The sequence below is a fragment of the Salvelinus sp. IW2-2015 genome, unplaced genomic scaffold, assembly GCF_002910315.2.
Source record: "Salvelinus sp. IW2-2015 unplaced genomic scaffold, ASM291031v2 Un_scaffold2286, whole genome shotgun sequence".
NCBI lineage: Eukaryota > Metazoa > Chordata > Actinopteri > Salmoniformes > Salmonidae > Salvelinus > Salvelinus sp. IW2-2015.
The window spans coordinates 82,293-101,923 of NW_019943612.1; the positions used below are offsets into that span (position 1 = coordinate 82,293).

At 43.4% G+C, this 19,631-nt stretch overlaps 1 protein-coding gene and 2 long non-coding RNA genes across 4 annotated transcripts in view; 1 reads left to right on the forward strand and 2 right to left on the reverse strand.

Moving 5' to 3' along the window:
- Positions 1 to 19,631, forward strand: part of wdr62 (WD repeat domain 62) — a 64,389-nt gene that overhangs the window by 35,261 nt on the left and 9,497 nt on the right. The window contains 15 exon segments of the mRNA XM_070440177.1: positions 875 to 935; positions 1,024 to 1,149; positions 4,085 to 4,188; positions 4,372 to 4,439; positions 8,083 to 8,203; positions 8,206 to 8,480; positions 10,255 to 10,385; positions 15,202 to 15,212; positions 15,214 to 15,239; positions 15,241 to 15,294; positions 15,296 to 15,317; positions 16,168 to 16,190; positions 16,192 to 16,245; positions 16,247 to 16,289; positions 19,173 to 19,293. Coding sequence (XP_070296278.1) covers positions 875 to 935; positions 1,024 to 1,149; positions 4,085 to 4,188; positions 4,372 to 4,439; positions 8,083 to 8,203; positions 8,206 to 8,480; positions 10,255 to 10,385; positions 15,202 to 15,212; positions 15,214 to 15,239; positions 15,241 to 15,294; positions 15,296 to 15,317; positions 16,168 to 16,190; positions 16,192 to 16,245; positions 16,247 to 16,289; positions 19,173 to 19,293 — 1,240 coding nt within the window.
- On the reverse strand, positions 15,648 to 16,012 carry LOC139025119 (uncharacterized). 2 transcript variants are annotated; one of them, XR_011476565.1, is made up of 3 exons: positions 15,936 to 16,012; positions 15,737 to 15,848; positions 15,648 to 15,661 (listed from the first exon to the last, which is right to left on the reverse strand). It is a non-coding gene; the product is annotated as an uncharacterized lncRNA (long non-coding RNA). The 2 variants fall into 2 exon arrangements; XR_011476564.1 differs by lacking the exon at positions 15,648 to 15,661 and adding an exon at positions 15,664 to 15,697.
- LOC139025120 (uncharacterized) lies at positions 18,053 to 18,551 on the reverse strand. The gene is made up of 2 exons (XR_011476566.1): positions 18,381 to 18,551; positions 18,053 to 18,201 (listed from the first exon to the last, which is right to left on the reverse strand). It is a non-coding gene; the product is annotated as an uncharacterized lncRNA (long non-coding RNA).

Consider the following 19,631-nt stretch of genomic DNA (forward strand, 5'->3'; position numbering starts at 1 on the left):
TAAAAAACAATGGGACACTGGTTTCAATGATAGTCTATAAAACAATAGACTACTGGTTCAATGGTATATGTCTTTATAAAACAATTAGACTACTGGTTTCAATGGTATATGTCTTTATAAAAACAATAGACTACTGGTTTCAATGGTATATGTCTTTATAAAACAATAGGACTACTGGTTTCAATGGTATATGGAGTCTTTATAAAACAATAGACTACTGGTTTCAATGCGTATATGTCTTTATAAAACAATGGACTACTGGTTTCAATGGTATATGTCTTTATAAAATAATTGTCTCCACGGATATGGTTGGATTTTGTCGAGGCTATTTTGAAGCAAGTAAAACATGCCTCATAATTAGTGAAAACGTTCAGGTTTCAAACAATAATTAAAGTATTTGATACACTGCCGATTTTTGCAGGTTTCTACTTACAAAGCATGTAGAGTCTGTAATTTTTATCATAGGTACACTTCAACTGTGAGAGACGGAATCTAAAACAAAAATCCAGAAAATCACATTGTATGATTTTAAATAATTAATTAGCATTTTATTGCATGACATAAGTACATCAGAAAAGCAGAACTTAATATTTGGGTACAGAAACCTTTGTTTGCAATACAGAGATCATGACGTTTCCTGTAGTTCTTGACCAGGTTTGCACACACATGCAGCAGGGATTTGGCCCACTCCTCCATACAGACCTTCTCCAGATCCTTCAGGTTTCGGGGCTGTCGCTGGGCAATACGGACTTTCAGCTCCCTCCTAAGATTTTCTATTGGGTCAGGGTCTGGAGACTGGCTTGGCCACTCCAGGACCTTGAGATGCGTTCTTACGGAGCCACTCCTTAGTTCCCTGGCTGTTGTCGCGGCTCGTTTGTAACTGGTATGAGGTTCAGCCAGGACTGCAGACACCTCATCACCATATCTGGAGACAGGTAAACATGCTCCGTAGCCAAACTATATTTTTGGGCAGTGGGCTGTTTCCAGATCCAGTCAGTTTGAGTTGTGTTTGTCTGTGTCTAGCTGTGTGTTCCTGTGGAGGCTGGACTCCCAGATGACTAACTCTATGAGGAAGAGACTGGCTGAGAGGAAACAGACAGCTGGAGTGACGACTACTGCCAAAGCCCCGACCAAGGAGCATCTTATCAGGTATCTACACTGAACTAAAATACAGTTGAAGTCGGAAGTTTACATACACTTAGGTTGGAGTCAGTAAAACTAGTTTTTCAACCACTCTACAAATTTCTTGTTAAGAAACTATAGTTTTGTCAAGTCGGTGAGGACATCTACTTTGTGCATGACACAAGTAATGTTTCCAACAATTGTTTACAGACAGATTATTTCACTTATAATTCACTGTATCACAATTCTAGTGGGTCAGAAGTTTACGTACACTAAGTTGACTGTGCCTTTAAACAGCTTGGAAAATTCCAGAAAATTACGTCATGGCTTTAGAAGCTTCTGATAGGCTAATTGACATAATTTGAGTCAATTGGAGGTGTACCTGTGGAGGTATTTCGAGGCCTACCTTCATACTCAGTGCCTCTTTGCTTGACATCATGGGAAAATCAAAAGAAATCAGCCAAGACCTCAAAGAAAATTGTAGACCTCCACAAGTCTGGTTCATCCATGGGAGCAATTTCCAAATGCCTGAAGGTACACGCTTCATTTTGTCAAACAATAGTTCGCAAAGTATAACACCATGGACACACAGCGTCATACCGCTTCAGGGAAGGAGACGCCGTTCTGTCCCCTAGAGATGAACGTACTTGGTGCGAAAAGTCAAATCAATCCAGAACAACAGCAAAGGAGTTGTGAGATGCTGGAGGAAAACGGTACAAAAGTATCTATATCACAGTAAAACGAGTCCTATATCGACATAACCTGAAAGCCACTCAGCAAGGAAGAAGCCTGCCCAAACGCTAAAAAAAGCCAAGAAACCCTACGGTTTGCAACTACACATGGGGAAAAGATTGTACTTTTTGAGAAAATGTCCTCTGGTCTGATGAAACAAAAATAGAACTGTTTGGCCATAATGACCATCGTTATGTTGAGGAAAAAGGGGAGCTTGCAAGCTGAAGAACACATCCAACCGTGAAGCACGGGGTGGCAGCATACATGTTGTGGGGTGCTTTGCTGCAGGATGGGACTGGTGCACTTCACAAAATAGATGGCACATGAGGGATAAAATGAGTGGAATATGGAAGCAACATCAAGCATCAGTCAGGAAGTTAAAGCTGGTCCCAATGGGTCTCCAAATGGACAATGACCCGAAGCATACTTCCAAAGTTGTGGCAAAATGGCTTAAGGACAACAAAGTCGCAAGGTATTGGAGAGTGGCCATCACAAAGCCCTGACCTCAATCCATAGAACATGGTGGGCAGAACTGAAAAAGTGTGTGCGAGCAAGGAGGCCTACAAACCTGACTCATTACACCAGCTCTGTCAGGAGGAATGGGCAAAAAAAATCACCAAGTTATTTTGGGAAGCTTGTGGAAGGCTACCTGAAACGTTTGACCCAAGTTAACAATTTAAATGGCAATGCTACCAAATATAATTGAGTGTATGTAAACTTCTGACCCAATGGGGATTGATATAGAAATAAAAGCTGAAATAAATCAATCTCTCTAAAGTTATCTTACATTTCACATTAAACATAAAGTGGTGATCCTAGACAGGATTAAATGTCAGGATTTGTGGAAAACTGAGTTAAATATATTTTGGCTAAGGTGTAGTAAACTTATGACTTTAACTGTGTAAACCAATTGTAAAGTGTTGGTCCCATGTTTCATGAGCTGAAATAAATGAAAAAAAAAGATCTCAGAAATGTTCCATACGCACAAAAAGCTATTTTCTCTAAAATGTGTGTACATTTGTTTATATCCCTGTTAGTGAATATTTCACCTTTGCAAAGAATAATCCACCTGACAGGTGTGGCATATCAAGAAACTGATTAAACAGCGTGGTCATTACACAGGTGCATCTTGTGCTGGGGGACAATAGCTAAGGTCACAATCCAAAATGTCTCAAGTTTTTTGAGGGAGCGTGCAATTGGGATGCTGACTGTCCACCAGAGCTGTTGCCAGATAATTGAATGTTAATTTATCTACCTTAAGCCTCTTCCAACGTCGTTTTAAAGAATTTGTCAGTTTCTTCCAACTGGCCTCACAATCGCAGACCACACGTGTGGGTGAGCGATTTTCTGATGTCAATGTTGTGAACAGAGTGCCCCATGGTGGCTATGGTATGGGCAGGCATAAGCTACAGACAACGAACACAATTGCATTTTATCGATGGCCGTTTGAATGCACAGAGATACCGTGATGAGATCCTGAGGTCCATTGTCGTGCCATTCATCCTCCGCCATCACCTCATGTTTCAGCATGATAATGCACGGCTCCATGTCACAACGATCTGTACACAATTCCTGCAAGCTGAAAATGTCCCAGTTCTTCCATGGCCTGCATACTCACCAGACATGTCACCCATTGAGCATGTTTGGGATGCTCTGGATTGACGTGTAAGACAGCGTGTTCCAGTTCCTGCCAATATCCAGCAACTTCACACAGCCGTTGAAGAGGAGTGGGACAACATTCCACAGGCCACAATCAACAACCTGATCAACTCTATGTGAAGGAGATGTGTCCCGCTCCATGAGGCAAATGGTGGTCACACCAGATACTGACTGGTTTTCTGATCCACCCCCCTACTTTTTTTTTAAGGTATCTGTGACCATCAGATGCATTTTGGGAAATCCATGGATTATGGCCTAATGAACTGATTTCCTTATATGAAATGTAACTCAGTAATGTCTTTTGAAATGGCTGCATCTTGTGTGTTTTTTTTAAATATAATTTGGTCTGGGAATACAGATATGCATCTGTTGGTCACAGATACCTTAACAAAAAAAGATAAGGTAGGGGGGTGGATCAGAAAACCAGTCAGTATCTGGTGTGGGGTGTCCCTGTGCGAGGTGTCCCTGTGCGAGGTGTCCCTGTGCGAGGTGTCCCTGTGCGAGGTGTCCCTGTGCGAGGTGTCCCTGTGCGAGGTGTCTCTGTTTGAGGTGTCTGTTTCTCTTTGTCCAGGAGAGAGACCTTCATCACTGTGCCATTGGGCCGCCTCCCCCAGGCAGGAGAGGAAGAGGAGGAAGATGATCCCAGGACTCCTGCTCGATGTGACATCACTCACGGTGAGACCACTCATATTAATTTAGAGATTACATAAAAGTGTGGAATTTAATGAATTCAAAAAAAAAATAATTGTGATTTAACAACGATTTGCCATGCCACAAGCTCAGAGAAAAGGAAATTGTTGGAATTTGCAACAGACGTTTGGCTTAATCAATGTTTTAACATCAATGTCTCTCCTCCAGACGTCCTTGCTCTCGACCCCATGGTTCCACAGACCAACGGCAAACTGCCCATGTGGGCCAGGAAACTGGTGAGTCTTACGGAACCATATAGTCTATATCAGGGCCGACACACTTCTGGTTTTCATCCTCTCCTTCTAATCAGGGACTAAATCAATTAACTACCAGTAGAAACAAAAACAAAAACTTGAAATGTTTTCGGGCCTCCATGTCCGGAATTGAATAGCCCTGATGGACCAATGTCTCTGGGAAGTCTTAATACTAGCCTGGATAAGATTAATACTAGCCTGGATAAGATCAATACTAGCCTGGATAAGATTAATACTAGCCTGGATAAGATTAATACTACTATAAGATAATATACTAACCTGAAATAATACATAGCCGGATAAGTAGCTACACCTGGATAAAAATACACCTGGTAAGACAACTACTTACGCTGAAAGAAATAACTAGCTGAAATTAAACAGCCTGATAGATCAACTAGCTAAAGATTACACCTGAAAGAATACTAGCATGATAAGATAATACTAAGCCGGATAAGATTAAACTACGGAAAATTAAACCAGATAGATTAAACACTCTGGAAAGGTAATACTAGTCCTGATAAGTTAAACTAGCCTGATAAAGACAATACAACGGAAGATTAGTATACTCCCTGGATAAGAGAAAGCTACAAAACTAGCCTGAAAGATTAATACTAGCCTGGATAAATTAACATACTCGCTGGATAAGATTAATACTAGCCTGGATAAGATATAACTAGCCTGGAACGATTTAATATGCTGGATAACATTATACAGCCTGATAAATAATACTAGCCTGGATAAGATTAATACACCTGGATAAAGATTTAAACAGCCTGGATAAGATTTAATACACCTGAAAGATTACTACTAGCTGATAAGATTAATACCAGCTTGGATAAGATTAATACTAGCCTGGATAAGAATTTAATACAGCCTGGATAAGATTATAATACTAGCCTGGCAAGAAGTTTAATATACCTGGATAAGATAATACAGCCTGGTAAATTAATATACCTGGATAAGATCAATACTTAGCCTGCTGAAAAATACTAGCCTGAAGATCAATAAGAGCTGGGGGCGGCAGGTAGCCTGGGGTAGAGCGTTGGACTAGTAACGGAAGGTTCCAAGATCGAATCCCGAGCTGACGAGGTAAAAATCTGTTGTTCTGCCCTGAACAAGGCAGTTTACCCACTGTTCCTAGGCCGTCATTGAAATAAGAATTTGTTCTAACTGACACTTGCCTAGTAAATAAGGTAAAGGATTAAACAAGAATGTCACATGTTAAATCAACACCATGGTTGCCAGAAAGTTTCCACACCCTTCATTCCCCCCCCGCACGTTTTATATGATATTTAACAAACAACAATGTCACTGGCCTTCACACAATACCCAATAATGTCAAAGTGGAATTCTATTTTTCAAAAATGTGTACAAATTTAATTGTAAAAATGAAAAGCTGAAATATTTTGAGTATTCAACACCTTTGTTATGGCAAGCCTAAATCATTTCAGGAGTGAAGATTTGCTTAACAAGTCACATGATAAATTGCAGTCATTTTTGAATGACTACCTTGTCTCTACCCCAGACATACAATTATCTGTAAGGTCCCTTAGTCGAGCAGTGAATTGCAACCACAAAGACCAGGGTGGTTTTCCAATGCCTTCGAAAGAAGGCCACGTATTGGTAGATGGGCAAGAATAAAAATAMAAAAAGCACATTGAATATCCCTTTGAGCATGGTGAAGTTATTAATTACACTTTGTAGTGACTGGGTGTATTGATACACCATCCAAAGACACAGGCGTCCTTCCTAACTCAGTTGCCGGAGAGGAAGGAAACTGCTCAGGGGATTTCACTGAGGCCAATGTTGACTATAAAACAGAGTTTAATGGCTGTGATAGGAGAACAATGTTGTTGATCGATCATCAGTTTAGTTACTCCACAATACTAACCTAATTGACAGAGTGAAAAGGAAGCCTGTACAAAGTAAAAATGCAAAAAATGCTTTCCACAAGACACTGGGAGATGAATTCACCTTTCAGCAAGACAATAACCTAAAACGYAAGGCAAAATTTACACTGGAGTTGGTTACCAAGAAGACAGTGAATGTTCCTGAGTGGCCGAGTTACAGTTTTGACTTAGCAAACAAAAATATAAACGCAACATGTAAAGTGTTGGTCCCATGTTTCATCAGCTAAAATGTAAAAAAAAATACCAGAAATGTTCCATACGCACAAAAAGCTGGGGGGATGCTGAGAAGTATTTCTGTGTTTTAATACARCCCCTATGTGGGGGGAAAACTCATTCTGATTGGTTGGGCCTGGCTGCTAATTCGGGGGGCCTATGCCCACCCATGGATGCACCCCTGCCCAGTCATGCGAAATCCATAGATTAGGACCAGGTCCTAATTTAATTTATTTGAATGAACTGTAACTCAGAAAAGAAAATATTTTTAAATTTGTTGAATGTTGCGTTTACGTTTTTGTTCAGTATAAAACTGCACRAAAATCTATGGCAAAACTTTAAATTGATTGTCTAGCAATGATCAACAACCAATTTGACAGAGCTTGAAGAATTTAGAAAAGAATAATGGGCAAATGTACCATCAAGGTGTTCAATGCTCTTTAGCCGCGTTCACATTGGCAGTTTGAACTTTCTCCAATCCTATTGATTTGCATATCAATCCTTTTTTYCCTGCAGTCTGAACAGCCAAAAAGCACATGGAATCTGATTTATTCAAGCCACATTTCAAACCACCTTTGTAGGTGTCAGGTATAAATCTGTCACTTGTCTGATCGGTCAAATCTGATTTTATTTTCCTTCAAGTGTTTAAAAAAAAAAAACTTATTCGGCACAACTTGTTGCTTGCTAGCTACTCTATTGACACTTTGACAGGAACACGTGGTACGTTAGCGAACTAGCTTGTTAAATGTTTACAAAGAAATGAGTGCGTGTGTGTGTCAGAAAGCTTAAGAGCTAGCTAGCAAAGTGACTGCTGTGGCTAGCCGAAAATGACTCGTAACGACAGTTGGATCGTCTTATCCTTTGAGGCTTTAAAAGTGTTTTTACGCTATAATTTAGAACACTCAAAACTGAGACATGTCCATGGCAGGCACTGTTGTTACATAAGGACAAGCAGCACCACCAATCAGCCTACACCACTGCACAAACATACCCTTTGTTGCTATAACAACTAGTCTTCTTGTCAGGAAATGACTGCTGTCTGAACGCACACATCCGATTTGGTCACGTGTAACTTGCTGTTTGGACAGTCAATATTCCTCAAGCGTATTTCAAAAACAAAACAAATGTTGTCTGCAGTGTGAACGAGGCTTTTATAGACTTACACAGAAAGACTCACAGCTGTAATCGCTGCCAAAGGTGATTGAAACATGTATTGACTCAGTTGAATACCTTTGAATGCACTAGCTGTATGTTAAGTGGAGGGGTATGAATCTTCTGAAGGCACTAGCTGTATGTTAAGTGTAGGGTATGAATACCTTCTGAATGTTAAGTGGAGGGGTATGAATACCTTCTGAAGGCACTAGCTGTATGTTAAGTGTTGTGACTCAGTCTTGTGGCAGTTCCCTCACTCTGATGGTCGGATGTTGCCTCTCTGTCTATGTTGGAATTGTGTACCTAAACAGGGCTTTTTGTGATTTGAGATGTTCTCGCTGTTATGTCAGGGTCCTGCAGCAGGCACCACTGCTCTCCCGCCGAGTCTCAGCCAGCACACTCCAACGCGGACGCTGGGCAGAGCATCTCAACCCCTGGCCATCCGCTCTGTCCTGGAGACACACAGCCTGCAGCGCCTCTCTCCCCACCCCCCGCAGAGCAGAGGACCAGGAGAGGAGGAGAGGAGGAGGATGAGGAGGAAGAAGATCCATACTTCCACCCTCAGAGCCTGGACAGCCTGCTTGGAGAGGAGGAAGAGGAGGAAGATGTGATGGTGGTGGAGGACAGTGAAGTGGTGGAGGAGGAGGAAGATGTGGTGGAGGACAGCGAAGTGGTGGTGGAGGAGGAAGATGTGGTGGAGGACAGCGAAGTGGTGGTGGAGGAGGAAGATGTGGTGGAGGACAGCGAAGTGGTGGAGGAGGAGGAAGATGTGGTGGAGGAGGGAAGATGTGGTGGAGGAGGAGGAAGATGTCGAAAACGAAGACCAGGTCTGTTTAAAGAGATACTTCACTCAAAACATATACAGTGGGGAGAACAAGTTATTGATACACTGCCGATTTTGCAGATTTTCCTACTTAAAAGCATGTAGAGGTCTGTAATTTTATCATAGGTACACTTCAACTGTGAGAGACGGAATCTAAAACAAAAATCCAGAAAATCACATTGTATGATTTTTAAGTAATTAATTAGCATTTTATTGCATGACATAGTATTTGATACATCAAGAAAAGCAGAATAATAATTTGGTACAGAATCTTTTTTGCAATTACAGAGATCATACGTTTCCTGTAGTTCTTGACCAGGTTTGCACACACTGCAGCAGGGATTTTGGCCACCTCCTACAGACTTCTCCAGATCTTCAGGTTTCAGGGCTGTCGCTGGGCATACGGACTTTCAGCTCCCTCCAAAGATTTTCTATTGGTTTAGGTCTGGAGACTGCTAGGCCACTCCAGACTTGAGATACTTTCTACGGAGCACTCCTTAGTTGCCCTGGCTGTGTGTTTCGGTCGTTGTCATGCTGGAAGACCCAGCCACGACCATCATCAATGCTCTTACTGAGGAAGGCGGTTGTTGGCTAAGATTCGCAATACATGGCCATCCATCTCCCCTCAATACGGTGCAGTGTCCTGTCCTTTGCAGAAAAGCATCCAAAGAATGATGTTTCCACCTCCATGCTTCACGGTTGGGATGGTGTTTCTTGGGTTGTACTCATCCTTTTCTTCTCCAAACACGGCAGTGGAGTTTAGACCAAAAAGCTCTATTTTTTGAATATCAGACACATAACCTTCTCCCCATTCTCTGGATCATCCAGATGGTCATTGGAAACTTAGACGGGCCTGGACATGCGCTGCTTGAGCAGGGGCCTTGTGTGCGTGCAGGATTTAATCCATGACGGCGTAGTGTGTTACTAATGGTTTTTTTGAGACTGTGGTCCCTCTCTTCAGGTCATTGACCAGGTCCTGCGTGTAGTTCTGGCTGATCCCTCACCTTCCTATGATCATTGATGCCCACGAGGTGAGATCTTGCATGGAGCCCCAGACGAGGTGATTGACCATCATCTTGAACTTCTTCTATTTTTCTTCTATTTTCTAAATAATTGCGCCAACAGTTGTTGCCTTCTCACAAGCTGCTTGCCTATTGTCCTGTAGCCCATCCAGCTTGTGCAGGTCTACAATTTTATCCCTGATGTCCTTACACAGCTCTCTGGTCTTGGCATTGTGGAGAGGTTGGAGTCTGTTTGATTGAGTGTGTGGACAGGTGTCTTTTATACAGTAACGAGTTCAAACAGGTGCAGTTAAAAGGTAATGAGTGGAGAACAGGAGGGCTTCTTAAAGAAAAAACTACAGGTCTGTGAGAGCTGGAATTCTTACTGGTTGGTAGGTGATCAAATACTTATTGTCATGCAATAAAATGCAAATGAATTACTTAAAAATCATACAATGTGATTTTTGGATTTTTGTTTTAGATTCGTCTCTCACAGTTGAAGTGTACCTATGATAAAAATTAAGACCTCTACATGCTTTGTAGTAGGAACATGCAAAATCGGCAGTGTATCAAATACTTGTTCTCCCCACTGTATATATTTTTTTATATATCTCAGACGTGGTATGTCGACGGTTGGTTCCATATTGTTGTAACTCAGTCCAGACAAACAACACATTGACATATTTGTTATTGTTTAGGGTTCTGGGTCTCTACAGAGGCCTGTGTTCCTGGGCCTACCGGACAGTGACGACATGTTTGGTCCAGGCCTCAGTAGCTACGTTCTTTACCCGGCTAACAGCACCACGCTGTCCACTGGAGGAGGAGAGGGGTGAGTCAGAGTGGATCTGTCTGGTTGGACATCTAGTTACTGTTTCTCTCAAAAGGAGTTTGATGTGGGGACTGCTTTGTGTATGAGCTTATAGTTGTTTATGTAGGGCTGCTGTGTGGGTGTGTGTGTGTGTATATACAGCTCTGAAAATATTAAGAGACCACTGCAAAATGATCAGTTTCTCTGGTTTTACTTTATATGTGTTTGTGTAAAATTAACATTTTTGTTTTATTCTATAAACTACTGACAACATTTCTCCCAAATTCCAAACAAACATTTTGTCATTTGGAATAGAGGTCGACCGATTTAATTAGGGCCGATTTTCAAGTTTTCATAACAATCAGTAATCAGCGTTTTTGAACACCGATTATGGCCGATTTACATTGCACTCCACGAGGAGACCGTGTGGCAGGCTGTGACCTACCTGCTATGCGAGTGCAGCAAGGAGCCAAGGTAAGTTGCTAGCTAGTATTAAACTTATCTTATAAAAAAACAATCTTAACATAATCACTAGTTAACTACACACGGTTGATGATATTACTAGTTTAACTAGCTTGTCCTGCGTTGCATATAATCAATGCGGTGCCTGTTAATTTATCATTGAATCACAACCTTTTTATTTAAAAATATTTCACCTTTATTTAACCAGGTAGGCAAGTTGAGAACAAGATCTCATTTACAACTGCCACCTGGCCAAGATAAAGCACAGCATTTGTGGTTGACACATACAAAAACACATAGTTACACATGGAGTAAAACAAAACATACAGTCAATAATACAGTAGAAAAATAAGTCTATATACAATTGTGAGCAAGTGAGGTGAGATAAGGGAGGTGAAGGCAAACAAAATTATATATTAAATAGGAATAAAAAATAAAAAGGCCATGGTGGCGAAGTAAAATACAATATAGCAAGTAAAACACTGGAAAATGGTAGATTTGCAGTGGAAAGTAATGTGCAATAGTATAGAAATAATGGGTGTGCAAAATAGATAAATAAATAAATAAATAAAATACAGTAGGGTGAAGAGGTAGTTGGTTTGGGCTAAATTATAGATGGGCTATGTACAGGTGCAGTGATCTGTGTAGCTGCTCTGACAGCTGGTGCTTTAAAGCTAGTGAGTGAGATAAGTGTTTCCAGTTTACGAGATTTTTGTTAGTTCGTTCCAGTCATTGCGCAGCAGAGAACTGGAAGGAGAGGGGCAAAGGAAGAATTGGTTTTGGGTGGACCAGAGAGATATACCTGCTGGAGGCGCTAGTGCTATAGTGGCTGCTGCTATGGTGACCAGCGAGCTGAGATTAGGGGGAACTTTACCTAGCAGGGTCTTGTATATGACCTGGAGCCAGTGGGTTTGGCGACGATCAGTATGAAGCGAGGGCCAACCAACGCGAGAAGCATACAGGTCGGCAGTGGTGGGTAGTATATGGGGTTTTGGTGACAAAACGGATGGCACTGTGATTAGACTGCATCCAATTTTGTTGAGTAGGGTATTGGAGGCTATTTTGTAAATGACATCGCCGAAGCTCGAGGATCAGTAGGATAGTCAGTTTACGAGGGTCTGTTGGCAGCATGATGAAGGATGCCTTTGTTGCGGAATAGGAAGCCAATTCTAGATTTAACTTTTGGATTGGAGATGTTTGGAGTGAGTCTGGAAGGAGAGTTTACAGTCTAACCAGACACCTAGGTATTCGTAGTTGTCCACATATTTAAGTAGAACCGTCCAGAGTAGTGATGTTGGACGGCGGGCAGGTGCAGGAAAGCGATCGCTTGAAGAGCATGCATTTAGTATACTTGCATTTTAAGAGCAGTTGGAGGCCACGGAAGGAGATTGTATAGCATTGAAGCTCGTCTGGAGGTTGTTAACCACAGTGTCCAACGAAGGGCCAGAGGTAATACAGAATGGTGTCGTTCTGCGTAGAGGTGGATCAGAGACTCACTGCAGCAAGAGCGACATCATTGATGTATACAGAGAACGAGAGTCGTTCCAAGAATTGAACCCTGTGCACCCCCATAGAGACTGCCAGAGGTCGGACTACAGGCCCTCGATTTGACCACACTGAAACTCTATCAGAGAAGTAGTTGGTGAACCAGGCGAGGCAATCATTTGAGAAACCCAAGGCTATCCGAGTCTGCCGATGAGGATGTGGTGATTGACAGAGTCGATATCCTTGGCCAGGTCGATGAATACGGCTGCACAGTATTGTTTCTTATCGATGGCGTTAGGTAATCGTTTAGGACCTTGAGCGTGGCTGAGGTGCACCCATGACCAGCTCTGAAAACCATATTGCATAGCGGGAGAGGTATGGTGGGATTCGAAATGTGTCAGTAATCTGTTTGTTGACTTGGCTTTCGAAGGCCTATAGAAAGGCAGGGTAGGATAGATATAGGTCTGTGAGCAGTTTGGGTCAAGAGTGTCCCCCCCTTTGAAGAGGGGGATAACCGCAGCTGCTTCCAATCTTTAGGAATCTCAGACGACACGACGGGTTGAACAGTGCAGTAATAGGGGTTTGCACAATTTCGGCAGACTAATCTGGACCCTTTCTTTCTAAAATTATTCTAGCCCGGCTGATTTGTAAGGGGTCCAGATTTTGCAGCTTCTTTCAGAACATCAGCTGACTGATTTGGGAGAAGGAGAAATGGGAAGGCTGGGCGAGTTGCTGTGGGGGGTGCAGTGCTGTTGACCGGGGTTTGGGTAGCCAGGTGGAAAAGCAATGGCAGCTGTACTTCAAACTTCGCCAAACGGGTAGGATTTAACAAGCGCTTTCGCAAAAAAAATCGCTCCCGTTGCACCAATGTACCTAACCATATAACATCAATGCTTTTCTTAAAATCAATATACAAGTATATTTTCTTTAACCTGCATATTTAGTTAATATTGCCTGCCAATATGAATTTATTTTAACTAGGAAAATTGTGTCACTTCTCTTGCATTCTGTGCAACAGAGTCCGGGTATATGCAGCAGTTTGGGCCGGCCTGGCTCGTTGCGAACTGTGTGAAGACCATTTCTTCCTAGCAAAGACCGTAATTAATTTGCCAGGATTTTACATAATTATGACATAACTTTGAAGGTTGTGCAATGTAAACAGCACATATTTTGACTTATGGATGCCACCCGTCTATGATAAAATACGGAAAATACGTAACGGTTCCGTATTTCACTGAAAGAATAAACGTTTTTGTTTTCAAAAATTATAGTTTCCGGATTTGACCGATATTAATGACCTCAAGGCTCGTATTTCTGTGTGTTTATTATATTATATAATTAAGTCTATTATTTGATAGAGCAGTCTGACGTGATCGGTGGTCGGGCAGCAGCAGGCTCGTAGCATTCATTTCAAAACAGCACTTTCCTGCGTTTCGCCAGCAGCTCTTCGCTGTGCTTCAAGCATTGCGCTGTTTATGACTTCAAGCCTATCAACTCCCGAGATTAGGCTGCCAATACTATAGGTGCCTATCAAGAACATCCAATAGTCAAAGGTATATGAAATACAAATGGTATAGAGAGAATAGTCCTATATTCCTTATAATAACTACAACCTAAAACTTCTTAACTGGGAATATTGAAGAATCATGTTAAAAATGAACCACCAGCTTTCATATGTTCTCATGTTCTGAGCAAGGAAACTGAAACGTTAGCTGTTTTACATGTCAAATATTGCACTTTTACTTTTCTTCTCCAACACTTTGTTTTTGCATTATTTAACCAAATTGAACATGTTTCCAATTTATCAGATACGATAGTTTTTTTTGAGACTAATTATTTTTATTATTAAAATAAGTGTTCATTCAAGTATTGTTGTAATATTGTCATTATTACAAATATATATATATATATATATATATATATTAAATCGACCGATTTAATCGGGTATCTGGCTTTTTTGGTCCTCCAATAATTGGTATCGGTATCAGCGTTGAAAAATCATAATCGTTCGACCTCTAATTTGGAGCATTTATTTACAGAAAATGACAACTTGGTCAAAAAAAAAAAAAGATGTTGTCAGACCTCGAATAATGCAGAGAAAATAATTAATATTCATTTTTAAACACACACAATACTAATGTTTTAACTTAGGAGAGTTTCAGAAATCAATATTTGGTGGAATAACCCTGAATTCAATCACATCTTTCATGCGTCTTGGCATCGCCCTCCACCAGTCTTTCACATTGATGTTAGGTGACTTTATGCCACTCCTTGGCGCAAAAATTCAAGCAGCTCGGCTTTGTTTGATGGCTTGTGACCATCCATCTTCCTCTTGATTCACATTCACAATTCAGAGGTTTTCAATGGGGTTCAGGTCTGGAGACTGGGCTGGTCATGACAGGGTCTGGTAGTCCTCCATCCACACCTTGATTGACCTGGCTGTGTGGCATGGGAGCATTGTCCTGCTGGGAAAACCATCCTCAGAGTTGGGGAACATTGTCCAGAGCAGAAGGACAGCAGGTTTTCTTCCAGGACAACCTTGTACGTGACTTGACTCATGCGTCCTTCACAAAGACAAATCTGCCCGATTCCAGCCTTGCTGAAGCACCCCCACCCCCCCCCCCAGATCATCACCGATCCTCCACCAAGTTTCACAGTGGGTGCAGCACCTGGAGAGGCCTACAAGCACAGGGTCTCGCAGCCACTGTGAAATTTGGTGGAGGATCGATGATGATATAATTTCCCCCCAGAGCTGTATATGGTTGTCCTCTGTAGCTAACCTGGTAGAGCATGGTGTTGCTTGCCAATGCCCGGATAGTGGCTTCAACACTGATGTTATGTGTATCAGTTTTTGAACGTATGACTGTTTTGTGTGTGTGTGTGTGTGCAGTGAGTTTGGCCCAGCAGCATCAACAGCAGCAGGGCTGGGGGAGGAGAGGACGAGCTGAGTCCAGACAGCGCCTGTTGTGTTGGCTCTGCAGAGATTCCAAGACCAACCCCAGGATGGTAGGGACTAGTACACACTACAACAACTTAATCATTATTCTCTGCTACTACTATAATACTACTACTCTAATAGGATGGTAGGACTAGTACACACTAAACTTAATATTATTCTCTGCTACTACTAATACTACTACTACTGTAAGCCATAGGATGGTATGACTAGTACATCACCTATACTACAACTACTCCTCCTCTCCCCTTGTTCCCTGTAGATCTACTCTCTCCTCTTGTCTCCCCATTTATGATACTGACTGTCTTTCCTCTCCTCTTTGTTCCACCTGTAGATACTGACTTCTCCTTCTTGTCTCCCCTGTAATACTACGACTCCTCCCTCTTGTCTCCCCCTGTAGATACTGACTCTCTCCTCCTCTTGTCTCCCCCTGTAGATACTGACTACTGTCTCTCTCCTTTGTCTCCACCTGTAGATACTGACTCTTCTCCTCTTGTCTCCCCCTGTAGATACTGACTTCCTCTCCTCTTGCTCCCCCTGTAGATACTGACTCCTCTCCTCTTGTCTCCCCCTGGGTAGATCTGACTCCTCTCCTCTTGTCTCCCGTAGATACTGACTCTCTCCTCTCCCCTGTAGATACTGACTCCTCTCCTCTCCCCTGTAGATACTGACTCCTCTCCTCTTGTCTCCCCCTGTAGATACTGACTCCTCTCCTCTCGTCTCCCCCTGTAGATACTGACTCCTCTCCTCTTGTCTCCCCTGTAGATACGGACTCATCTCCTCTTGTCTCCCCCTGTAGATACGGACTCCTCTCCTCTTGTCTCCCCTGTAGATACTGACTCCTCTCCTCGTTCTCCCCCTGTAGACTCTGGACTCCTCTCCTCTTGTCTCCCCCTGTAGATACTGACTCCCTGAGCCAGGTGAAGTTCTACAGGTAGTCTCGGACGTGGAGAAGAGGAGAAGATCAAGACGCTCCTTTAGACAACACTTTGACACCATGGCAACCACCTGAGCAACGGAGGGTACGGATGATGATGGGTGATGTAATGAGCCACAAGCCACAAGCCTCTTGTCTGGGTCAGAGTATGTGAGTCCGAGTACTACTCGTCCTGTAGGTTTGTTCAGTCCACCCTAATTTAGCATATTTGATTCAATTAAGGTCTTGTTGAGTCAGCTAATTAGTAGAATCAGGTGTGGTTAATTAGGGTTGGACTGAAACCACAGGACAGTAGATCTCCAGGAAGAGGGTTGGACTGAAAACCCACAGGACAGTAGATCTCCAGGAAGAGGGTTGGACTGAAAACCTACAGGAACAGTAGATCTCAGGAAGAGGGTTGGACTGAAAACCTACAGGACAGTAGATCTCCAGGAAGAGGGTTGGACTGAAACCCCACAGGAAGTAGATCTCCAGGAAGAGGGTTGGACTGATAACCTACAGGCAGTAGATCTCCAGGAAGAGGTTTGGACTGAAACCCACAGGACAGTAGATCTCCAGGAGGGGTTGACTGATAACCTACAGGACAGTAGATCTCCAGGAAGAGGGTTGGACTGAAAACCTACAGGACAGTAGATCTCCAGGAGAGGGTTGGACTGAAAACCTACAGGACAGTAGATCTCCAGGAAGAGGGTTGGACTGAAACCTACAGGACAGTAGATCTCCAGGAAGAGGTTTGGACTGAAACCTACAGGACAGTAGATCTCCAGGAAGAGGGTTGGACTGAAAACCTACAGGACAGTAGATCTCCAGGAAGAGGGTTGGACTGAAAACCTACAGGACAGTAGATCTCCAGGAAGAGGGTTGGACTGAAACCCACAGGACAGTAGATCTCCAGGAAGGGGTTGGACTGAAAACCACAGGACAGTAGATCTCCAGGAAGAGGGTTGGACTGAAAACCCACAGGACAGTAGATCTCCAGGAAGAGGGTTGGACTGAAACCCTACAGGACAGTAGATCTCCAGGAAGAGGTTTGGGACTGTAAACCTACAGGACAGTAGATCTCCAGGAAGAGGGTTGGACTGAAAACCTACAGGACAGTAGATCTCCAGGAAGAGGTTGGACTGAAAACCTACAGGCAGTAGATCTCCAGGAAGAGGGTTGGACTGAAAACCACAAAGGACAGTAGATCTCCAGGAAGAGGGTTGGACTGAAAACCCACAGGCCAGTAGATTCTCAGGAAGAGGGTTGGACTGAAAACCCACAGGACAGTAGATTTCCAGGAAGAGGTTGAACTGATAACCTACAGGACAGTAGATCTCCAGGAAGAGGGTTGGACTGAAAACCTACAGGACAGTAGATCTCCAGGAAGAGGGTTGGACTGAAAACCTACAGGACAGTAGATCTCCAGGAAGAGGGTTGGACTGATAACCTACAGGACAGTAGATTTCCAGGAGAGGGTTGGACTGAAAACCTACAGGACAGTGATCTCCAGGAAGAGGGTTGGACTGAAAACCCACAGGACAGTAGATTCTCAGGAAGAGGGTTGGACTGAAAACCCACAGGACAGTAGATCTCCAGGAAGAGGGTTGGACTGAAAACCCACAGGACAGTAGATCTCCAGGAAGAGGGTTGGACTGATAACCTACAGGACAGTAGATCTCCAGGAAGAGGGTTGGACTGAAAACTACAGGACAGTAGATCTCCAGGAGAGGGTTGGACTGAAAACCTACAGGACAGTAGATCTCCAGGAAGAGGGTTGGACTGAAAACCCACAGGACAGTAGATCTCCAGGAAGGGAAGAGGGTTGGACTGAAAACCTACAGGACAGTAGATCTCCAGGAAGGGAAGAGGGTTGGACTGAAAACCTACAGGACAGTAGATCTCCAGGAAGAGGGGTTGGACTGAAAACCTACAGGACAGTAGATCTCCAGGAAGAGGGGTTGGACTGAAAACCTACAGGACAGTAGATCTCCAGGAAGAGGGGTTGGACTGAAAACCTACAGGACAGTAGATCTCCAGGAAGGGAAGAGGGTTGGACTGAAAACCCACAGGACGGTAGATCTCCAGGAAGAGGGTTGGGCTGAGACCTACAGGACGGTAGATCTCCAGGAAGAGGGTTGGGTGAGAACCTACAGGACAGTAGATCTCCAGGAAGGGAAGGGGTTGGACTGAAAACCTACAGGACAGTAGATCTCCAGGAAGAGGGGTTGGACTGAAAACCTACAGGACAGTAGATCTCCAGGAAGAGGGTTGGACTGAAAACCCACAGGACAGTAGATCTCCAGGAAGAGGGTTGGGCTGAGAACCCACAGGACGGTAGATCTCCAGGAAAGAGGGTTGGACTGCCCTGGTTTACGAGATCTGATTTTTAGTTGTTAAATACTTTGCTACAATGACACACTTAGTTATCTACCCACCTCGTTCCTTTCTGTTAGCATGTACACGGGAAGTACACCATCATGCTTTCAGGATAGGTGTCTTTTCAGATTCCACCRTGATTCTTTAGTTGTGKACTCWMCRYMMYCSCTCTCTTTCTCTTGGTCCTCCTCATCTTTGTAAGTCACCTTGAGTTTTCAACCTGTGTTTTATCAGTRTCTTTATGAAAATATTTWGTGAACTCCTTTTGACAGTAGCTAAAGCAAGGGTCTATAGCAGCAGACAAGTAGAAATGCATGCTGGGCCGGGTGTCCCCTGAGCTCATGAAGTGAGCGGTACTGGCGCCCAATTGGGGCGGTTGAGAAGGCCTGTGGGGAAACTCGCTCCGCGCTGCAGTCAAATTGGGCAAGCTCCGCTCCAGTTCACATACTCTGGTCTGGGTCTTACCCCAACCAGGCCGTCGACCAGACAAGATGTGGTTGTGAGTCTAGGCTAGTGTCTCGTAAACCCATTTTTAAAATGTAACAGTTAGGATGTATTGTAAGTACAGTTTGTAGCTAGCTATAACTGCTATCTGTTCTGCCCCCTGTAGAGAAGTTTGAGACTGACCTGTCCAGTCTGCAGACTCCACCCATGGAGACAGAGAGCCTCTTCCTGAACCCCCGATTCAGCATCTCTACACGCTTCCTGTCTCGTTTCCAGAGCCGACTCCGGTCAGTAACACCTTGCCTCAGTCACCACCTCACCATACCTTACGCCGCATTCAAAACAACTGGGAACCTGGGAATCTCCAACGTCAGTGCGTTCAAGACAACTAGGAACTCTGGGGGTGGGGGGGGGATAGTATTCCAACTCGGGATTCAAAGTTGGAAACTCAGGCATCTTTCTAGAGATCTGACTATCCGATCTGAAGATCACTGACGTCATGATTTGACGTCAAGAGTTCCCAGTTGTCTTGAAAGCACCATTTACCTCAGTCACACCTTACCTCGCCTCAGTCACACCTTACCTCGCCTCAGTCACACCTTACCTCGCCTCAGTCACACCTTAC